Source organism: Maylandia zebra, linkage group LG23, assembly GCF_041146795.1.
Source record: "Maylandia zebra isolate NMK-2024a linkage group LG23, Mzebra_GT3a, whole genome shotgun sequence".
Taxonomy (NCBI): domain Eukaryota; kingdom Metazoa; phylum Chordata; class Actinopteri; order Cichliformes; family Cichlidae; genus Maylandia; species Maylandia zebra.
Genome location: NC_135188.1, coordinates 17,650,071 through 17,669,454, shown reverse-complemented (window position 1 = coordinate 17,669,454; position 19,384 = coordinate 17,650,071). Strand labels below are relative to the sequence as shown.

General features: G+C 39.4%; 1 protein-coding gene across 8 annotated transcripts in view; it reads left to right on the top strand.

Moving 5' to 3' along the window:
- Nucleotides 1-19,384, top strand: part of mcf2l2 (MCF.2 cell line derived transforming sequence-like 2) — a 112,845-nt gene that overhangs the window by 68,115 nt on the left and 25,346 nt on the right. For 6 of the 8 annotated variants that reach the window (XM_004552944.5, XM_004552945.6, XM_004552943.5 and 3 more), the window contains exons 23-28: nucleotides 2,099-2,239; nucleotides 3,321-3,413; nucleotides 4,891-4,969; nucleotides 11,573-11,609; nucleotides 11,789-11,886; nucleotides 18,403-18,498. In XM_004552944.5, the coding sequence (XP_004553001.1) occupies nucleotides 2,099-2,239; nucleotides 3,321-3,413; nucleotides 4,891-4,969; nucleotides 11,573-11,609; nucleotides 11,789-11,886; nucleotides 18,403-18,498 (544 nt within the window). The remainder of the gene's footprint in view (nucleotides 1-2,098; nucleotides 2,240-3,320; nucleotides 3,414-4,890; nucleotides 4,970-11,572; nucleotides 11,610-11,788; nucleotides 11,887-18,402; nucleotides 18,499-19,384) is intronic. The other 2 variants (XM_076880644.1, XM_076880645.1) reach the window with 1 other exon arrangement.

Here is a 19,384-nt window from a genome sequence, read left to right as displayed (position 1 = left end):
GTCACCCAGCAGTGACTAAGTTTGTGGTCAAAGGCTTGCACCCATTTGCCAGCAGATGCCCCGATTTTTGGTAAGTGAATGTGTTTAATTGTAGGCAGGGACATTACTGGATATTCTTGTGTAATTGCTGCAGAATAATTTATGTTATACTTTGTTATTGCAACAGGAGAATATTTATTTTATTATTTTACATTTACAATTTTTTTCCCGGGGACCCTGTGACACCCCATTAAAGAGCCGTAGGCTGGATCTCTTAAGATCTCACTGCTGGGTTTGTAAGGCCATGTTACTCCTAAATTTCTATCTTGTTTAAAGAGAAGATATAAAACAAAGTTCTAAGCTAATCGACCTTAGTGTTCTCCTTTTTAAAAAAGAATCGATAAGAGAATCGATAAAGAATTGAATCGTTAAACATAATCGAAAATGGAATCGGAATCGTGAAAATCTTATCAATACCCATCCCTACTGCCAGCAACTACCAGTCACTTATGGAACACATTTTTCCATCACAAGCAGAGGTTGCCAGATGATTGCTGACAGGTCTCTAGGCTTAATTAATCTGCAGCTACAGTTTACCTTTCATAAACAAGGCTGTGTATGGCCTTTACTGCAGAACCTCGATCACTTTTTTTTTTCTTTTCAGAGGAAACAGGAGCTCTATAATTTGATGTGTCAAATTATGACAATCACTCTAAAACACTTTGTGGAAACCGGATCAGTTGTGTCCAAAGCACAACCAAACCATAAGCAAGCGCATCTAGAGAAGATCATCACGCTTTCTTGATGAGAAATGGCAAGGCACCTCTATCATTGATACAGAAATTGCTAAATAAGGAATGCAAGAGCACAGCCAGCAGGAGGCCAAAACTCAGGGCTAAACCATGCCAGCATTTCATAGCGAATCATTGGAAAAAAGGACGAGCGTATTTAAGATGAAGAACATGTATTTCATTTCCTCTTTTTCAACATAAAGAACCATCATAGCATTCAAGTTTGTCCTTGGAAGCATTATAATGCAATACTGTTTTGCAGTTTATGTTATCAGTTGATGATTAATAACCGAGACACAATGGAAGCGAAGCTAAAGTGGCTCGGAGTGATGCAGTCATTAATATTTACATCTATAGCTAAATACAAACCCATCCCAAGTGCCTTTGATGCTTTGTGTGTTCAGCTCATATTGTTCTTCTCCAGTCAGTGAATTTCTGGTTGAGTCTCATTTCCATTTTTTTTTATAGCTCTGCTGTGGTTGCCAAATCTGTTGTGACCGGCTATTCAGTTTTATTTATGTAGCACCAGTTCACAAACCAGCCATCTCAAAGCACTTTATATTGCGGAGTAAAGACCCTATAATAGTACAGCAGCTGGAATCCAAACAATCAGATGATCCCCTATGATCAAGCATGATTGAGGGTTTGAGGAACTACCTTTCAACAGGAAGTGTCCTCTGGCAGGACCAATGTAAGGGGCAGCCATTTGCTTCAACTGCCCGGGGGCTGCAGCGAAGAGTACCAGAAAAGACAGGCATACGTTTCAGTAGTTTTTTATACACATTTTTACCAACAACATCAAACCATATGCAAGCACATCTAGATATTTGATCAAGCTCTGTTGATGAGAGATAGCAAGGAAACTCTATTGATATAGAACATACCAGCATTTCATAGCAAAAGAATGAAAGAAAGGGTACGTGGCAAAGAAGAGCATATTTAAACTGAAGGACATGAATTTCATTGCCTCTTTTTCAACTTAAACAGGCAGCACAGCATTCAGGTTTGTCCTTGGAAGCATTATAGCGCAATGCTGTTCTGCTGTTTATGTTATCAGTTGATGATTAATAACCAAGACACAATGGAAACAAAACGTAAACAGCTTAGAGTGATGCAGTCATTAACATTTATATGTATAGCTAAATACAAACCCATCCCATGTGCCTTTGATGTATTCAGGTTTGTTCGAACATTTTTTTGTTTGCTTAAATAATAACAATATGAGTGATGCTACAGGGTCATCTGTCATGGGTCTTTGTTGACATTTAATTTCTGAATGTTACACAGTTATTTACGCATGTGATAAGTGACAGATTACCTGCTCTTAGGTGAAGGACCTGGCGAGGTTTAAGCCTATGCAGAGGCATCTCTTTCTGTATGATAAGATGCTGCTGTTCTGTAAGAAACGAGAGGAGACCACTGATGGACATGAAAAGACCCCGTCCTACAGCTTCAAACACTCACTCAAGGTCAGATAACGATGGGGATGTGTGTGGGTTAAGTGTGCATAGCCTGCACTTTGTTTGAATGAATAAGCCTTTATTTGTCACCTGCAGTTGCCTGCAGCGAAATTAGACATCAAACACCTTCTCATTTAAAGCTGATTTAAATGATATATTGGGATCTATTGAACTCTACTAGATTAGAGTTCAATAGGTCCCAATAGTTGTTATTTATCCACTACTGGGGCATTTTTATTTATTTATTTATTTATTTATTGAAGAACATCAACTAATTTGTCTTCAATAGTTCCTTTTAAGTATTGCAGATAAAGATGATGCTTAATTTTAAAAAGTACCAGATAATGCACATAATTATGCAAATAATAATTAAAAGCTGTTTTATAAAACAGACAAAAACCAAACAGATTTCATTAATGAGAACGTTTCAGAACCACTAGGATAGAGTAACCCTATTAATACCATTAAAATACATCATTTTGGACTTAATGATGGTTATTTGAAGCTATTCTACTGTTTTTTAAGGGAGCAAACCTTTTAACTGAATATTGCTAAATAGCCAGTGGCATCCACTAGTAGTTGTACAGACTTGTTGCCTGTGAAGTCCTGTAGATAGTAGAAAGGACATCTAAGCCTCAAAGTCTGTAATAGTTTAATTTATCTAAAGGTATAAGATTAATTCAGCTAAATGCATTTGTCGTATTGTGGGTGAAGAGGGGTCAGCAGTTAAGCTCATGATTACCACTATTATTAGTATACCCCTACTTGTTATTATGATAAATTCACAGTTGGTATTTAAATAGGAATCTCAAAGCTTATTCACATTACTTTATAGCATGGCAATACTTTGGGAATACTGCTAGCCTGAGACGTTTAATGGCTTTAGTTTATGACTCTGGTTTGTTAATGTCCTGGAAAATAATTATCACCTTAAGTGACTGTTATACTTTGGGAGCGTTGTGCCGAATAACATATAAAATGCGTATTTATTGTGTGACTGCTAATGAAAGAGTTTTTTTTCTGTGCATCACTTGACAGAGTTCATCTCTAACATACTGAATCTCAGTGTCTGTGTCCTGTTTCTGTTCAGATGAGTTCTGTGGGGATCACAGAGAATGTCAAAGGTGACAGCAAAAAGTTTGAGGTTTGGTACAACGGCAGAGAGGAAGTTTACATCATCCAGGTATGTTGATGCAACCTTTCCTTTCTGCTTTATGTTCAGATTCATTCAGCTTACCCTTTCCTCTGAAACTGTGATGGAACCCAGCTCACTTTATTTATTTGGAGCAGTACTACATTTCTACCTTTTTATTTCTGATTTTACTAAAAACATCTACTTCTGGTCTCTTGTCACATTTCTTTTGTTTATTAGCTATTCGGTCAACAGGAGCCTTCAAAATTCAGTCCTCTTAAACTGTATTAGGCCATTCTTTTAGTAAATAAAAACAACAATTTTTGGTTTCTTCTGCTTCCTGAAACCATTAATCATGTCACAACCTAAACAGTTTCTTGGCAGCTGGTTGCGGGACTTTTTTCTAAGCTTGGAAGTTACTTTCATGTTGCTGGGTCTGAAATACCAGCAACACGCTCAGACAGAAACTGGTTCACCCGAAAGACAAAACGCCAAAACACAAACTTAACAATGTGGTGTATGCTGTACAGTGCAGCGAGGAATGCCCAGACCTCTACATTGGAGAGACCAAACAGCCACTTCACAAGCGCATGGCACAACATAGAAGAGCCACCTCCACAGGACAAGACTCAGCAGTCCATCTGCATCTAAAGGATAAAGGACACTCTTTCGAGGATGCCAATGTTCACATTTTGGACAGAGAGGACAGATGGTTTGAAAGAGGAGTGAAAGAAGCCATCTATGTCCACTGTAAGCAACCATCTTTGAACAGAGGCGGGGGTTTACAACACCAGCTATCTTCCATCTATAATCCAGTTTTGAGATCCCTTCCCAGACGCCTTAACGCCCACTCACATCCTGGGCCATCTGACCTCAGGAATTCGCATGATAGGGTGGGGCCAGGTTTCACAATGAACTCACCCGAAACTCTGGCTGATTGGGACCCACACCCAGTTTCACACCTTGGCTCAGGCGATTAGAGGATCATCAGGGGGTCCTTTTGTCCCTCTGTGGGGGGATACTCCCACTAGGTTTATATCTGGGACTCTCCACTATTTGACCTTAGAACTGAAGAAGCTTCTCGGATGAGAGGTGAAACGTCTTCAAGCAACTTAAAGAAGTCCAGACGCTTTTCTTTGCAAGCTCCTTTGACTACGATGACCTGGATGACTGAGAACCTTCACAGACACATTGTAGATAATAATGACAGAGGCTAGGGTATTTATGAAACTGCTAAATATGTTTGTGACTGCTTTTTAGAAGTCTGTACATTCATGCATATAAGAACTGGAAAATGATATCCTTATGGCAATGAATTCATATAAAGCATAATGTGTCTAATTTATTGCTTAATGTGACCCCCTGATGTAATTTCAGTGAAATATTCTTCCTGGAAGAAATCCATGATACACAAGGTGTGCTCTTGGGGGCAGTGTTGCACCACACACCTCTCCAATCAGTTTCTCACTCAGCATATGTGCTTGATTTATCTTTGTGTGTATCTATGTATGTATTTATTCCTCCCTAGGCTCCTTCCATGGATGTGAAAAATATGTGGGTGTCAGAGATTCGGAAAGTTCTTACAGGCCAGCTGGAAGCATGCAGAGGTATGTACACACACACACACACCTTTTCATCTGAGAATAATTCTGTTCGTCTGTGTTACCTCATCTTTCACAGGATCACACTTCAGTCCCAGCAGGTGAAGGATGAAGTTTCCTCTCTGCTCGGATAAGTTCACCTGTTAGCATCTGTTAGATTAGTTAAATCATAACTTTTTGGTTTTAGCGTGAAAACGTTTACACTCACACATTCTGCTGTTGTGCCATTGTTATTTTTTTAACGTCTTCATGGTACCTCGTGCGTTGATGCACACATTCTAACGAATGAATGAAACTCAGACCTTGAATATATTTATTAGAACTTAAATATATAAAATGACATCAAAAGAAAATCCACATCAAAGCAAGAAGATGTGTGGAGCTTGCATGTTCTCCCCGTGTCCTCCCACAGTCCAAAGAAATGCTTGTTGGTGTTTCTAAACTGCCCATAGGTGTGCATGTGAGAGTGAATGGTTATCTGTCCCTCTGTGTTAGCCTTGGTGACATGTAGCCGTTCTACAAGTACACTGCATTAATACACCATGACAAGCTTTAGCTGCTACAGCACCTTGTATTCAAACAGCTGAGTACTGTCCTTAAAGGATCAAGCATTGTTTTTGACTTAAGTCTTCTGTAGTTTTAAACCTTTATTTAGGTTCTGACCTGACATAAAACTTACATGTAGTTCGAAGCAGGCAATATAATTTTGTCTGTTTTTATACGACTTACATGAAACAAGCAGTGGCTTGCTTCTATATCAATTTTACAACAAGCTGTTTTTTGATTTTATACAATGATGAAGAACTGAACTGATGAAGAATGTAGAGCACAGCTGTCCCAAACATTCACACTGCATGCTGACTAAATGACCCAGATCATTTAGTCAGCATGAAGTTCAATCCTCTATAAAAACATGAACAATTATAGTTCTGTATACTGGCTTCTATGATAGGGGTACCTGTTGGTTTGATTAACTTTTTTTTTTTTCAAGGAACATATTTGCCTTGCTCTCCATTTTTTAACACACTGTGTCATTAATGAAGGCTGTCAGAAAAATGATTTATGTCATCAGTTTTTTTATTTGCTATCGAGCGCTTCTTTTTGTTTCTAATCATGTTAGATTGCTTAGTAGATGGAATTCCATCGAAGACATTAATATATCATCAAACCTCAAATAACCATGTCCAGAGCCGCTAAAAAATGTTGTATAGCATACAAATTGCAATCTAGGTTCTGGTACTTCTTAAATCAAAATCAAAAAATCCTGACCTCATTTTAATTTGGCTGATCTCCTCTTCAAAGTCACCTTTTAGCACACCTCGAGACGGCAGCAGCTATTGTAAGATTATTCTGTGGAAGCCCATTTTCTGTCCCTGTGGGCCCATGAAATGAGCACTGGAACTGTTCCAGTGTGGCAAAGTGGCCAATCTTCAATCTGAATTATATTTTGGAAAAGAGAAAAAAAAAGTAGTTAGTAGCAGTAGTGGGTAAGTCAGCTGGTAGGTGAACATTGTGTTGATGTGGGCAAAAAGTCCCTGATTTCAGTCTGCTATGTGCTATTATGTTACAGTAGTGGTACAGTTCTTTTGCGTTGATAGTCTTTGGATAGTCTGTCCAGTTTTTTCTTCAAGGGAGAATCTGATGTATCTCATGATCATCCGACTGCTGTTGGATCTTTCGTGTATAGTTTGAACAGTAAAAATCATCAGCATCAAAGTCTGGTCGTTTTGACACAGAAGTTGATGCTTACTTTTCATATTAGTTCAGTGGTCAGAACAGAACTTGATATAAAAGTGTGATGAAAAAGTGGACGCAGGAATGGATGTGGGAAACAGATGCAAGAGAAGTTGATCCTAAAGGGTAAATCAGAAAAATTATGCTTTATTTTTTGTATTCTCTTTTGCTTTTAATAGCAAACAAGCAACATTATGATAGCACTTTATATAATGTATGATATAAATTGACTGATATATCTAAAATTAGTGGTTCTCCTTTAATATCTAACAATTTCACTGGCTGATTTATTCAAATTAATTCATCCTCTTGGCAAAAGTACTAAATATTCTACAGTTCCAGATGCTCAAGTGTGAGAATTTAATGCTTTTGTCTCCTTTACATAATTTGAAAATAAATAAATAAAAAGATCTCTGTGGTTTGTTCAGACAGAATAATTTGAAGAGCTGACTTTAGGCACTATTTTCTGACATTTTATAAACTCAAAAAAATAAAAATAAAAACCCCAAGACAACAATATGTGCTGAAAATATTTTTTATCAATATGAAGCAACACCAAACAATGAGAAAACACAAAACCACATAAACACACGTACACACAGCAACCCACACCCCTCTCTCTCTCCCTCAGTCCTTTCTGTGCCAGTCAGTTCTGCACAGTTCTACTCTGTGGTCCTGACTGACAGCTAAGGCACACTATGTGAGCTGCACACTCTGCCCAGCTGACAACCTGTGTGTACCTGTGTCTGTGTGTGAGCAGACTGGCTAATAGCACACCATTCCTGTCATGAAGCCTGGAGAGTAGAGGCTGTAGGAGGCTCTGACGGTCCAGCGCTGTGAGTTAAACCTCAGACTCCATGCGAGGAAAGACAGAGAGAAGGAATGAAATTAGTCCAGGAAAAAGGGAGGGAGGAGATGGAAAGTGATGGGGAGAAAAAAAAGAGGAAGATGGTGGAATGATGTGAAGAGAGAGACAAAGAGACAGAGATGGGCAGAGAGAGTCCAAAGGGATTTTCAGAGTGGAGATGGAGGTTGAGAGGCAGCTCAGAGGGAATGAAGGGAGGCTTGAAGGGATGAACATGAAAGGAAGGAGGGGCAATTGTTAGAAGAGAGGAGGGTGGCGAGAAGGAGAAGAGGCATAGCAGTCATCTCAGCTGTGTGCTTGAGAGAAAAGGAGGAGAGATAATAGATGTGATAGGAGAGCGAGAAGAGGAAGGGCTGGATTATAATGTGACTGATTTAAATCATTTAAATCAGGCCACATAATGGCAAATAGGATCTTAGGACAAAATTATTTAAACTCAAGGTCCTGCTTTTTCTGGCACTTTCTTCCAACAGTTAAAGGGCAAAAATGTACTTTCATAGTCATTTCCATGACAACTGAACTCTAGCAATGACCACTGTGTTAAAAACTGGAAAGTTAAAAGTTCACCCTTGATCTATTTCCAAGGTCAAGAAGGATTTTATGCACTACAGAAAGGTTTTATTGTATATTTTGGTGCGTACATTCTACAATAAATGATATTGTCGTGCTTACTTGGTCAACTTTACTCAGTGAAGTCTAAGCAGAGTTTAGAGTAGAAATAATTTTGCTTAAGGAGGGAAGTAGAACTGAACTGCTGTTCCATGCAAGCAAACATAATCTGTGGAGACCAAGGCACACAAGTCTTTCACATGATGAGTCGTGATGGAAAATCATTTACTTGGTGAAGAAAAATGTCTTTCTGTCTGCACAGCAAGAAGGGAGGCGAGTGCATGTCTTCTGGTCAATGACTATGAAAAGGCTTCATGATCACTATTTCAGAGATGTCAGCACACCATGCCAACCCTGGGTTAAGCTCAATAAAATCATAAAGTCAGACTGTAGTCGAGAAAAAAAATGTAAAAATGAAGTGAGGATATTTTTTGGACTGATTTAGAAAAAAATCATCCCGATAAGCACAACATATAGGGGTTAGCCTATACAAACAGACCAAGTCATACCACTGTGTTATCTCACAGGTTTTTAGGTCTCTTATGGTGTGGCATCTAATGGAACAGTATTTAGCAGGATGATGATCCTAAAAACCGAACAAAGGAACCAAAAGTGCTTTAGATGTAGAAAGATGGCTAATTCTTGACTGACTGATCTCACCAACCAATGTGCCCATTAGTTAGTTCAAGCATAGCCTTTAAACTTCCCATTACACATCTCATATACCAGCTATTACACAGTTGCTGTTGTCTCTGCAACCTACTTTGCAAGTCAAACGTACCCATCTCCTCCCTTTTACACCATTTCTGATGTTTGCGTATAGTGCATATTTAATACTTCCTGAGCTTCTGAAGAAAACAATCGTCTTTTAACTAAAGTGGTCCTAGCAAAACGGCTCATTGGAAGCAACTGTGATTAGTGATTAAAAGAATGTCTTTATTTTAGAAAATGGCAGCCGAATTATAAGTATGGTTAAACAAAGTTTTTGTACCGCTGGAATTATCTCAGTATGTATCTTACCCTATATTCGTCTAGATCAGGGGTCAGCAACCTTTAACACCCAAAGAGCCATTTGGACCCAGTTTCCATGGAAAAGAAAACACTGGGAGCCGCAAATACTTTTTGACATCTAAAATAAAGATAACACTGTTTTGCTTTGTATAAACAACTAAAGTGTTTTGCTTATGAAATACATTAAGTGCTACAGAGAAAATAACATTTTATTTATGGAATGAACACATTTTGAACTAAACTAAAAATATAACAAAAAGGAAACAAAAACTGTAGTGAGCCGTCATCCTTATGTCACCTTTGGGATTTTGCAGCCTGTAGCGGAGCCTTGATCTGAATATTAAAAATAATTGGAAAAAAGCACTATGCTGCTAAAAAATGAAAAATAAGTATTTGCAAAATATCTGCATAAACATTTATTTTACGTGGTTAATGTGTGTGGCAGGGCGTGGTCTGCAGTGCCGCTGCAGGGGAGGTGGACATCTGCAATCAAGCCTCGCCGGCTTAAATTCTGTGCTCTCTCTGCTGTTGTGTTGGTGTGTGTCGGGCTGCGAGCTGCAAAACTACAGCTGGCTGTATGGCTACAGCAACCATGTGTGAAAAGTAGCCAATAAAGAAAAAAAGCATGTTCATGTAAACATCGTCAGGTGGTATGTTGACAATGGGACTTCTGTTCCTGACCGTCTGCGCACAGCGCCTGCAGAGGCGTGAGCGGTGTTTGTTTTTACCACTTGGCCTGCCTGGGGTTGAAAGTCTGCACGGCATTTCGGCAGGTATGGTTTCTGTGAGTGTGACGCTTATTTTGAGCGATGAAAAATAATAACATAGTTTTATTTTTATATTTCAAGATCACAATAATCTTCCAATTTAGAACTACAAGTTAAAAAGAACTAACACAAATGAAATACACTTCAGTTAAATACTTATAATTTTTTTCCAAACCACGTGGAGCCGCAGTATAAGGACTAAAGAGCCGCAGGTTGCCGACCCCTTGTCTAGATGAATGATAAACATGGAGGATGGAGTGTGCATCACATTATAAACTTTGCCATATGCATGGTGTTACTCCTCATTTAAACTCTTGCTGCTGCTGCTGCTCTCTTCTCAGACTGTCTACGCACAATATGACTAGCCTTTATGAATAAAACATCACTTTGTCCATGATGAAAAAATAGATGCTTTTTGCTGAGTACAATATTCGGTGCTATGCTGAGTCTGCACTTCTCCGACAGGCTCATTGGTTGCTTGGTATAAGAGGTAACAAGCCAGATCATTCACAGAGCTTGGTATTTCACTTATGTGAGCTATCCATTTGGCCAAGGCAGCACCTCTTGTGTACAGTTATGTTACTAGATGCTTCTCTAGAGACTTCCTGCCTCAGAGCAGGATTCTTGTGGCAGGCCAGAATTGTTAACGTTGCATTTATGAAGTCTGTTGATTAGATGTAGGTGATGTCTGAAGCTGCATTCCAGGAACTTAAGTGTTTGGATTTTTCTTTCTTTATAGAGCCCGAGCAGGATTTCAGGATATCAGTCCAGTAAAAGCAGCTTATAGAGTTGACACAGCATTCTGGGAGAATTTAAGCATTGAAATAACTCATGAATTATAGAATAAAAGCTTCCAGTTGTAAAAGATGCCAGCAGCATGGCTCTAAAGGATAGGCACTGGAAGTAAAGCTTGAAACCTTGATTTTTTATAGTTTTTCAGAAAACTAGATGGTGTTTTGTATCTTCTTCTGTCTTGTTCTTTTCTGTTTGGTCTTTCTGATATCATCTCTTGACTTGTGTAAAGAGGACTTGTACTGTTGTAGTTCTTCTGCCGCCATGTATTCAGTACAGTGCAGGACACAGATTCAATAGGACCAGACACCAGTGGAGGATTACAAACAAGACACAGAAGCCACCTCAAGGCCTGCATGACATACAAAATCCACAGTGTGGTACCGAAGAAAATATTTGCTAAGAGAAAAATAATGAAATGCTGCCTCTGCTCTGGACAGCAGGAAGAAGGAAACATCGACTGCTTCTAACAGTTAAGATGGCAAAACTGAGCAATTTTGTTAATAAGCAGAGTTTTAATGAATTCAGCAGCTTTTTTCTCAAAAGGGAAAACAAACACAGGCACAGAAAATGGCGACCTTAGAGTAGCAGAATATTTTATGGAAATGCTATCCAAGCCAATTCCTCCTATTCCATTTACCAATCATATTTTACTCATTTACTAAACCAAGTCAAAATCCCTCACGTACCGATGAGCAAAGTAGCTTTGAGCAATGTTTGGGGCCAGATGCCTTGCTCAAAGGTAGCGATTCCAGCAGCAAATCCTTGTTTTAAACCTCACGGTGCTCCAGTTTGACCATCAGTAATTTTCTGTTTCTCTTACATTCACAGAAGCCAGCCAGCTCAACATCTATGGGGCCCCTATGAGGTGAGGAAACAGAGAATCACACAAATTAGAAATTAATCAGCAACCATGATGACCAAGTTGCAGAAAATCTGAAACCTTCTCTCTGAATCTGAAAAAATCTGCTCTCAGAACAGGGATGGAAATGACAAGTGGAAATCTTAGCTATTTCAGTTTCTCACTGATCTGTCTACTCTCAATAGGAATGTGCGGAAGATGGCACTGAAACACTCTGATTCATCAAGCCCAGAGTCAGGCTTCAGGAGGTCCAACCCCAGCCCTAATATGAGGCAGAAGAGAGGTGAGAGCTCACTTGCCAAACTAACCAAAAAGTCAGCATCTCGTATTACTTCCAGAATTGAGTAAAATGAACTGTAGATGGGGTGATGTGTGAACCTTGAGATTTCAGATTGCAGTCTCCATGGAGTTATTGTAAAATGGAAGAACGGGCAAGGTTACAGCACATGGCCTCTCATGCTAACATGCTGTTCATGCACACATAGTCTCCTCTAAATCTCTGTGCTGTACTTCTGCATGTAGACTCTTAGCCAAAAACAACCTTTCCACATGCAGTTAGGTCAAAAGCATACAGAGAAGCTGTACAGCCTCCTCACACAGAGATGCACGCACTAACACAAATACAATGCTGTCAGCCGCAGTAGGGGATAAGATAACAGGTGCAATTTCAAATTGTACCTGTCTCCTGTGAGAAAGCCCTCTGTGCTGCTTTCTAGTGTGTATGGCTATCAGCAGTCTATCAGCAAGGGTTGTTGATCAAAGTTGTGTCTGTGTGTCTGTGTGCCAACACTAACTCAAGGTGACAGGAAGCATCCCCTATGGCCAATTCCAGGGAGCCACCTTGTCTCTTAACACCCCTTTTTTCTGTCTTTCATCAGTTCTTCCATGTCTCACCCCTTTATCCGTGCTATCTATTTATCTATCACTTTCTTATCTGTAGCCTTTCTACAATGCCCTTTATATCACGCCTTATCTTGTCTTTTCAGTTTCCCTTTATTACTTTAATATCTAAAGTTTGCTGCATAACATCAATATATCAAATTATACTTTTAAATATGCAGCAAAGGTCCAGTAATTTTACAAGGCTGTGAAATATGCTGCTGAAAAGACTGTTGATCTGCATGCAGTCTAGCAGTAGCTATCCTTGTGATGGAAATCTGTTGCCAGCCACAACTGTCATGGTGTCCCACGTTGTCCTTCATTCATTCTGTTTGTTTGACACTATCTTACTCTACTGTCGTTTAAGACATACCACTCCTACCTGTCCTACCCTCCTGCCAGTATTGTCAGCTGAGTGCCTTTCTACTCACCTCTTTCCACTTCGCCAATCAGTTACCGTTGATTAGACACATCATTTGTCAGAGTGGTCTGCCAAAGTGTTGCACTATTCCTTAGTCTGCTTCTTAACCCTGAGTAAATCCTGGAGTGTTGTAAGCTCCCTCTTCTTAGCTGCCTGGTATTCTATTGCTTGTGAAAAAAAACTCGAGTATTAACCTTGCCTTTTTTTTGGTCAACATGAAAAGGGCCATGTCTGTGTTTGAGCTCAGGACCTTCTTGCTCTAAAACAGCTGTGTCAACCATTGACCCACTGGGACTTTCTCATTATAATAGAGTGACATGGCAGTAAAAGAAGCCTGAATAGAAGTCTGTATCATTATGAGATGAGCCATTAATGGAGCCAAACCTTTGTGAACGTTGCATTTTAGTGGTTAAACTAGAACTTACAGTGGAGAAAAGCTTATTAAACCTCATTATAGGGTGAAGTCATTACATTTTTGAAGCTCTTTCTATCAGATCTGATTGAAGGTTCTGGCTCTCTATTCATTCAGATAGAGACTTTAAACTAAAAAAACAGCATTTTTCCCTCGAGGCATTACCAAGTTGGCTCCTAAAAGCAAGATTTTGCTTCTACAAAGACTTTTGTCATGCATTGGCGTTACAGTCTGGCTTGTCTGGACCTAGGCAACACATTTGTGCAAGGAAGGTGCTGCTCACTGAAGTGCATGTGTTTCAAATCCGTAAGCTGCGATTTCCCAGATACCGAGAGTACCTCTGGATCCTCCCTTCAGCTCCAGAGAATTTTTTGGGGGGTGAGTCGAGAGTGTGCCAGCCGTTCCTATGTTTCCTGGCATTTAGCCGAGCTGAGTGGGAGAGGCATTCTCCATTCTTCAGCTTTTGAAATGATCTAGTGTTATTTAGTCTGACATTGCTGACATTTTAGTGTTAAAACCCTCTAGAGACTGTTTTTGGAAAGCTATGCTTCTGGATATAAGAAAATCAGAGTGATTCTGACAAGGCCTCAAATAGACAGAATAATTCAAATTTAGCTGGTATAGTGTCGACATACTCTTGGAGTGAGTGGGGGCCGATGTCAAAAGCATCCCCTAAGTCCTAAAACACCACTGAAGGTGTGGTTTGCCCTACAGCAGTTTTTCAAAGGTAGGTTTCAGTAACTTAGTAAGTGTTCACTGTTTCTGCTTTCTTTTTATGGATTTTCTCCACCCTGCCATGCTCTCACACTGAATTTTCTTTACCACTCGCACAGTCCCAAATGCTAGCAGGAAGTTAAAGGTTAGGGAATGCTGACAGTGGCTGCTGCTTTGGGTATCGCCCTTCAAATGTGAGGCTGGCCTCTATAATAATAATAATAATAATGGATTGCATTTATATAGTGCTTTTCGAGACCCCTCAAAGCGCTTTACAATTCCACTATTCATTCACTCTCACATTCACACACTGGTGAAGGCAGCTACAGTTTTAGCCACAGCTGCCCTGGGGCAGACTGACAGAGGCGAGGCTGCCATATTGCGCCATCGGCCCCTCTGGCCATCACCAGTAGGCGGTAGATGAAGTGTCTTGCCCAAGGACACAACGACAGAGACTGTCCAAGCCGGGGCTCGAACCGGCAACCTTCCGATTACAAGACGAACACCCAACTCTTGAGCCACAATCGCCCCGCATATTATAAAACCAACCTGTCTGTCTCCTGGCATCCATTGTCACCTCCTGCTCTATTCTCTCTTTCCCCTACTTCTTTATGTTTCTGTCTTGTGCTGTTTATTCCTTCTTCTGTCAGCTTCCAGCCATTTACTTTTCATCAGTCATCTCTCTTTAATTCACTCTGTGCATCCCTTTTACTTCTCCTTAGTTCTCACATTCCTTCTCGTCTTTGATTCTTACTCAGTTTTCCGTCCTGGATTCCTTCTAATCCCATCTATTTCTTGTTGATAATGCTTTGCATTGAACTGTTATCTGAGTGTAGTTTTATGCTATGAAGTTTTCCTAGACAGACTGAGCAAACAGAAACACTTTGCAGTGACATCTCAGTGCTGATGAACTGCTTTTCACTAATGATTACCCAGAAATCACAGCAGTGATGTACCGTGTGTCACGGTACTTTATCGTCACCAGCTGTTATGTAGTGTGGACCAGAATGTTGCTAAAAAAATTCCAACAAAAATGAAAAAAGCTACATTTAGCTGCTCACAAGGAGTACCAAAAGGTTCAGTTCGATTCAGTTTTATTTATACAGCGCCAAATCCCAACAACAGTCGCCTCAAGGTGCTTTATATTATAAGGTAGATCCTACAATAATACAGAGAAAAACCCAACAATCACATGACCCCCTGTGAGCAAGCACTTTGGCAACAGTGGGAAGGAAAAACTCCCTTTTAACAGGAAGAAACCTCCGGTAGAACCAGGCTCAGGGAGGGGCAGCCATCAGCCGAAACTGGTTGGGGTGAGAGAAGGGTAGCGTTTTCAGATGCCGCATCTGACACAAACCTGAAGGGATTTGTGTTCAAACTAGAGATGTTTTAATTGTTAGGTAAATGTGTAAACTATTGCACCATGGAGTGAAAAAAAAATAGGGTTTTAAATCGCATGGCTTCTCATATTTCTGATAGTACAGCAAAACATGTGCTATGGTTTTATCTTCTCTACAGTAATCCCCAGTGTGGTGTTTTCTTAGTGCCATTAAAAATTGCATGTATAGGCAAACAGTGATTAGGTGAAATGTGAAATGTGGTGTTGGCTGGGCATACTTATCCCACACAGTAATTAATAGTGGGCTTGCTACATGCACTGGTTCTTATATAGTGCTTTTCTACTCTTAACTGAGCGCTCAAAGCGCTTTTATACAACTTGCCTCACCCAGTCATACAAGCACTTTTTTCTATGCTTTTCCTATGTAAGTTCTTTCTATCTAACATTCACACATTCATACTCTGATGGATGCATTGGAGAGCAACTTGGGGTTAGCATCTTGCTCCATGATATGTGAAATGCAGACTGGAGCTGACTGGGATCAAACTACCAACCTTCCAATTTGTAGGTGACCTGCTCTACCTCCTGTTGCTTATTGAAACCCATATAAGGGTCCAGCTCACTATCCTACATAATAATAATGATAATAATAATAATAATAATGCTGCATACAGTGACAATTAGAAAACCTTTACAGAATTAACAGTCAAAAATACAAAATAAAACTGAATGTACAATCTTAACAAGGTGTGTTTTAAGAAATGGTTTAAAGATAGAAACAAAGAATACTGTGAATGCAGTGTGGGAGAGCGTTCCAAAGATATGAGGCTGAGAGCTCTGAGGTCCGTGGTAGTCGGACCAGCACTTAGCACTTTATCATGCAGACTTGCTTGAGCAGTTAATCAGGCTGAAAGGCTCATTGTGAAGGTGCAGGAATATATACACTTGTTTTAAACTAAATACAGTATAAAATATTTGATTGCAATATTTGTCATGTATTAGCAGCTCTTTTGTTTGAGTGACAGCATGGACTCTGCAAAATCTGACAACCAATCTCGAGTCTCTGTCTTGGATTTATCAGTAAATCCTTTTTCTTTTTTTAGCAGGACTTTTGCTGATTGCCGACCTGCTTTATTTATCATGTTTATTGTGTATTTAAGATGAAGTAGCTTTTCTGGTCTTCAGTAAACAAAGCTTGATGTATTGATCTTTTGATGGTGTGAGCCATGCACTGCTCCCTTAGAAATCCTCAGTGTAGCCATACTTTGGCTTTGAGAAAGCCAGCCTTTGCTCAGAATAACAATGTGACTACTGACAGTTTCACTTAGTTCTGATGCCATGTTTCCCATGCTTAGAGTGCTACTTGGTAAGCAATGTTCCACTAGAAGCATGAGGCACATACATCTTTCTAATAGGTGAATATAGGGCTTTATGTGTACAAGCCCCTGATGAGTTGTTTAAATCCATGGATCATCTGAGCAATGCTTCATTGGACAAAAAAAACCCCAACATACAAAAATATGACATTTTTTACAAAGCATACACTGTAGATAAAAGATGTAATTAACGGTTGCAGCGAGCACTTTTAGGCCCACAGAACCAGAGGCTTCAATTTTATACAGTGCATAGTCTATGTACAAAGGAGTGAACATGGTCAATGACTTCTAATCTGCTTCAGTATAGCTGCTGACCTAGAAGCAGTGGAGAAACTGAAATATTCTTTTCATTTTACAGGGTAAAAATTATTGTGTGGTTATTATAAATATTTCAAGACCCTGAAACATTCGCGTTTACATGAAAATATGTCAGATTTTGATGGGGTCTCAATCCTTTTTTTGCTAAAACTCTTTCACATTCCTTAAAAAAATGTCAATTATTGAGTTTCTCTGGACTGATGGCTGTGGTTAGGGAACTTTAGCCATAGTTATTATCTGAGGAAAGTGGCTCAATGTGTTATGTGTTTTCCAAAAAAAAAAAACCTCTATGAGGGGAAAATTGAACAGATGTGAAGTGAAGACTTTCATCAAAATCTCCATTTTTGTAAGTCTATGTTTTCATTGTTATTGTCATTTATCTTGTAGTATTAGCTTCTCTTCTTTGGACATAGATGATCCATTCAAGGTTTAAGATGGAAGAATTAAGTCCCTCTTTCACTTAGCTTCCTTTGGCCAGTTGTACCGTTTAACTTCAATGTTTAATATGACATAATTTCATATTTCAACAGCACAAAATACAGATAATAACAAATAGTAATAATCTATAGTAGATTCCTAAATATCAGTCTTAGGAAACAATCTGCTTTTATGACAGACTTTTCTGCTTTCCATCATCTGCACAGTAGTTGGAAGAAGATTTGACTGCCTCACATGATCGAAAGCATCTTGGACAGAATGATGATTTTACACTTTGACAGCAAATGATAAAAAGGTTATCTGAAAGTCGAACCGTAAGTGAGTCAGAATAATGAATGAAAGTTGCAGTGTATGTGAGAAAAATCCTTAAATATCCTGCACGCTTTGCATGGAAGATTGCATAAAATTATCTGCATGCCAATGTCACAAAGTGATGGACAATTATGCCAAATTCTTTCAAGAAGTTAATTCTGGTAAACGAGCCACTATTGACTCCGAGTCCAAGGATACAGTACATTAATTTTAATCTGTTGATATTATTTTTGAATAAACAGTTGAAAAAGTGTTGGCAAATATGTCTTGTGGTGTAGTTCAAGTTTACCACATGTGAGAGGAAAAATCTCTTTTAAGTATTTTATTTTCTAAGGTATAAGTTTGACGTAATGAAACGTTGACTTATGGGGAAAAGGTATGTGTCTCCATATGGTACAGTATACTTGCGTCATAAACAACCTGCAAGTGTTTAGTAAGTCTGCAATTCAAGTCAAGACAAGAAATACTATTAGAGCACTTTGACAGCCATATAAACCCTTTGCATCACTTTATTCTTTTCAAGCAACGCTCAAACTGCTTCTTCTTTCTCTAATGTACTAACTTCTGCTTAATCTCGCTTTGCTACGTAGCTGACGCTTCAGCCAGCCAGTCAGGCTACTCGGCTGTTAATGCTAGGAAGCATTTCACCTTGCAAGGACTTTCCAACAGGAGGTCTCTTCCCGCAGGTAACAGCAATATGCCGAGTGCTCGCTAAATCCACCTGTATCGCCATCTTTATCATCATCACTGGCATCTTTGTCAACATTATCATCTGTTGTTTGCTCTTTTTATCTATAATTGCTGTCACGATAATGTTGATCGTAATGATAATTGTCATCATCATGAACGGCAGCAGCATCTGCCCTTTGTAGTTAAGTCTTTTCGCTCCGGTGCATGCCACGTAGTTCTTGCACGGATTTCTCTACGTGCATTGCAGTGTCTGCCATATCTCACATAATAAGACCGCATCTCCATCCACTCCTCTGTCTGTGCTTTTATCTGTTCACGTCTGTGTCATCGGCCCCTGCTTGCACTGCAACAACTGTGATTTAGAAAAGAATGGGATGGAGTTCTGTCGAAGAGGCATGATTTGACAGCAGGTGATGGACAGATGAAGACAAAGAGTAGCTGGGCAGAAATATATGGTGAAGCATTACACGGCATTTCACCTCACAGTACCAAAGCCCTCTTGACATTGTAATATGTTTAAACATATCTGATGGAAGAAGAGACTTGTTTTGTTTCACAGCAGTATGACCACACGGGTACGCTGATGACACAGTTGGAGGAATGAGAGAGCAGTTTTGAAAGACGGTCAACTCCAGTCACGTTTAAGTCACTAGACGGCAGACACGTCGACTGATAGAAACCTTTCTTTAAAATTAGTGAAAACTATCCCACTGTTGTGTTGCAGTGATGTTGCATCAGGTAAAACAAAACAAAAAAAATCATACTTATTTCATTAGTGATGACTAAGAGGGAATCCTTCTACTTTAGACTTTTGTATCAGTCCAATTTAATTTTTATTGGCATGTCTAAACTTAGATTCTGAAAGTAAAATCTTAGTAAACT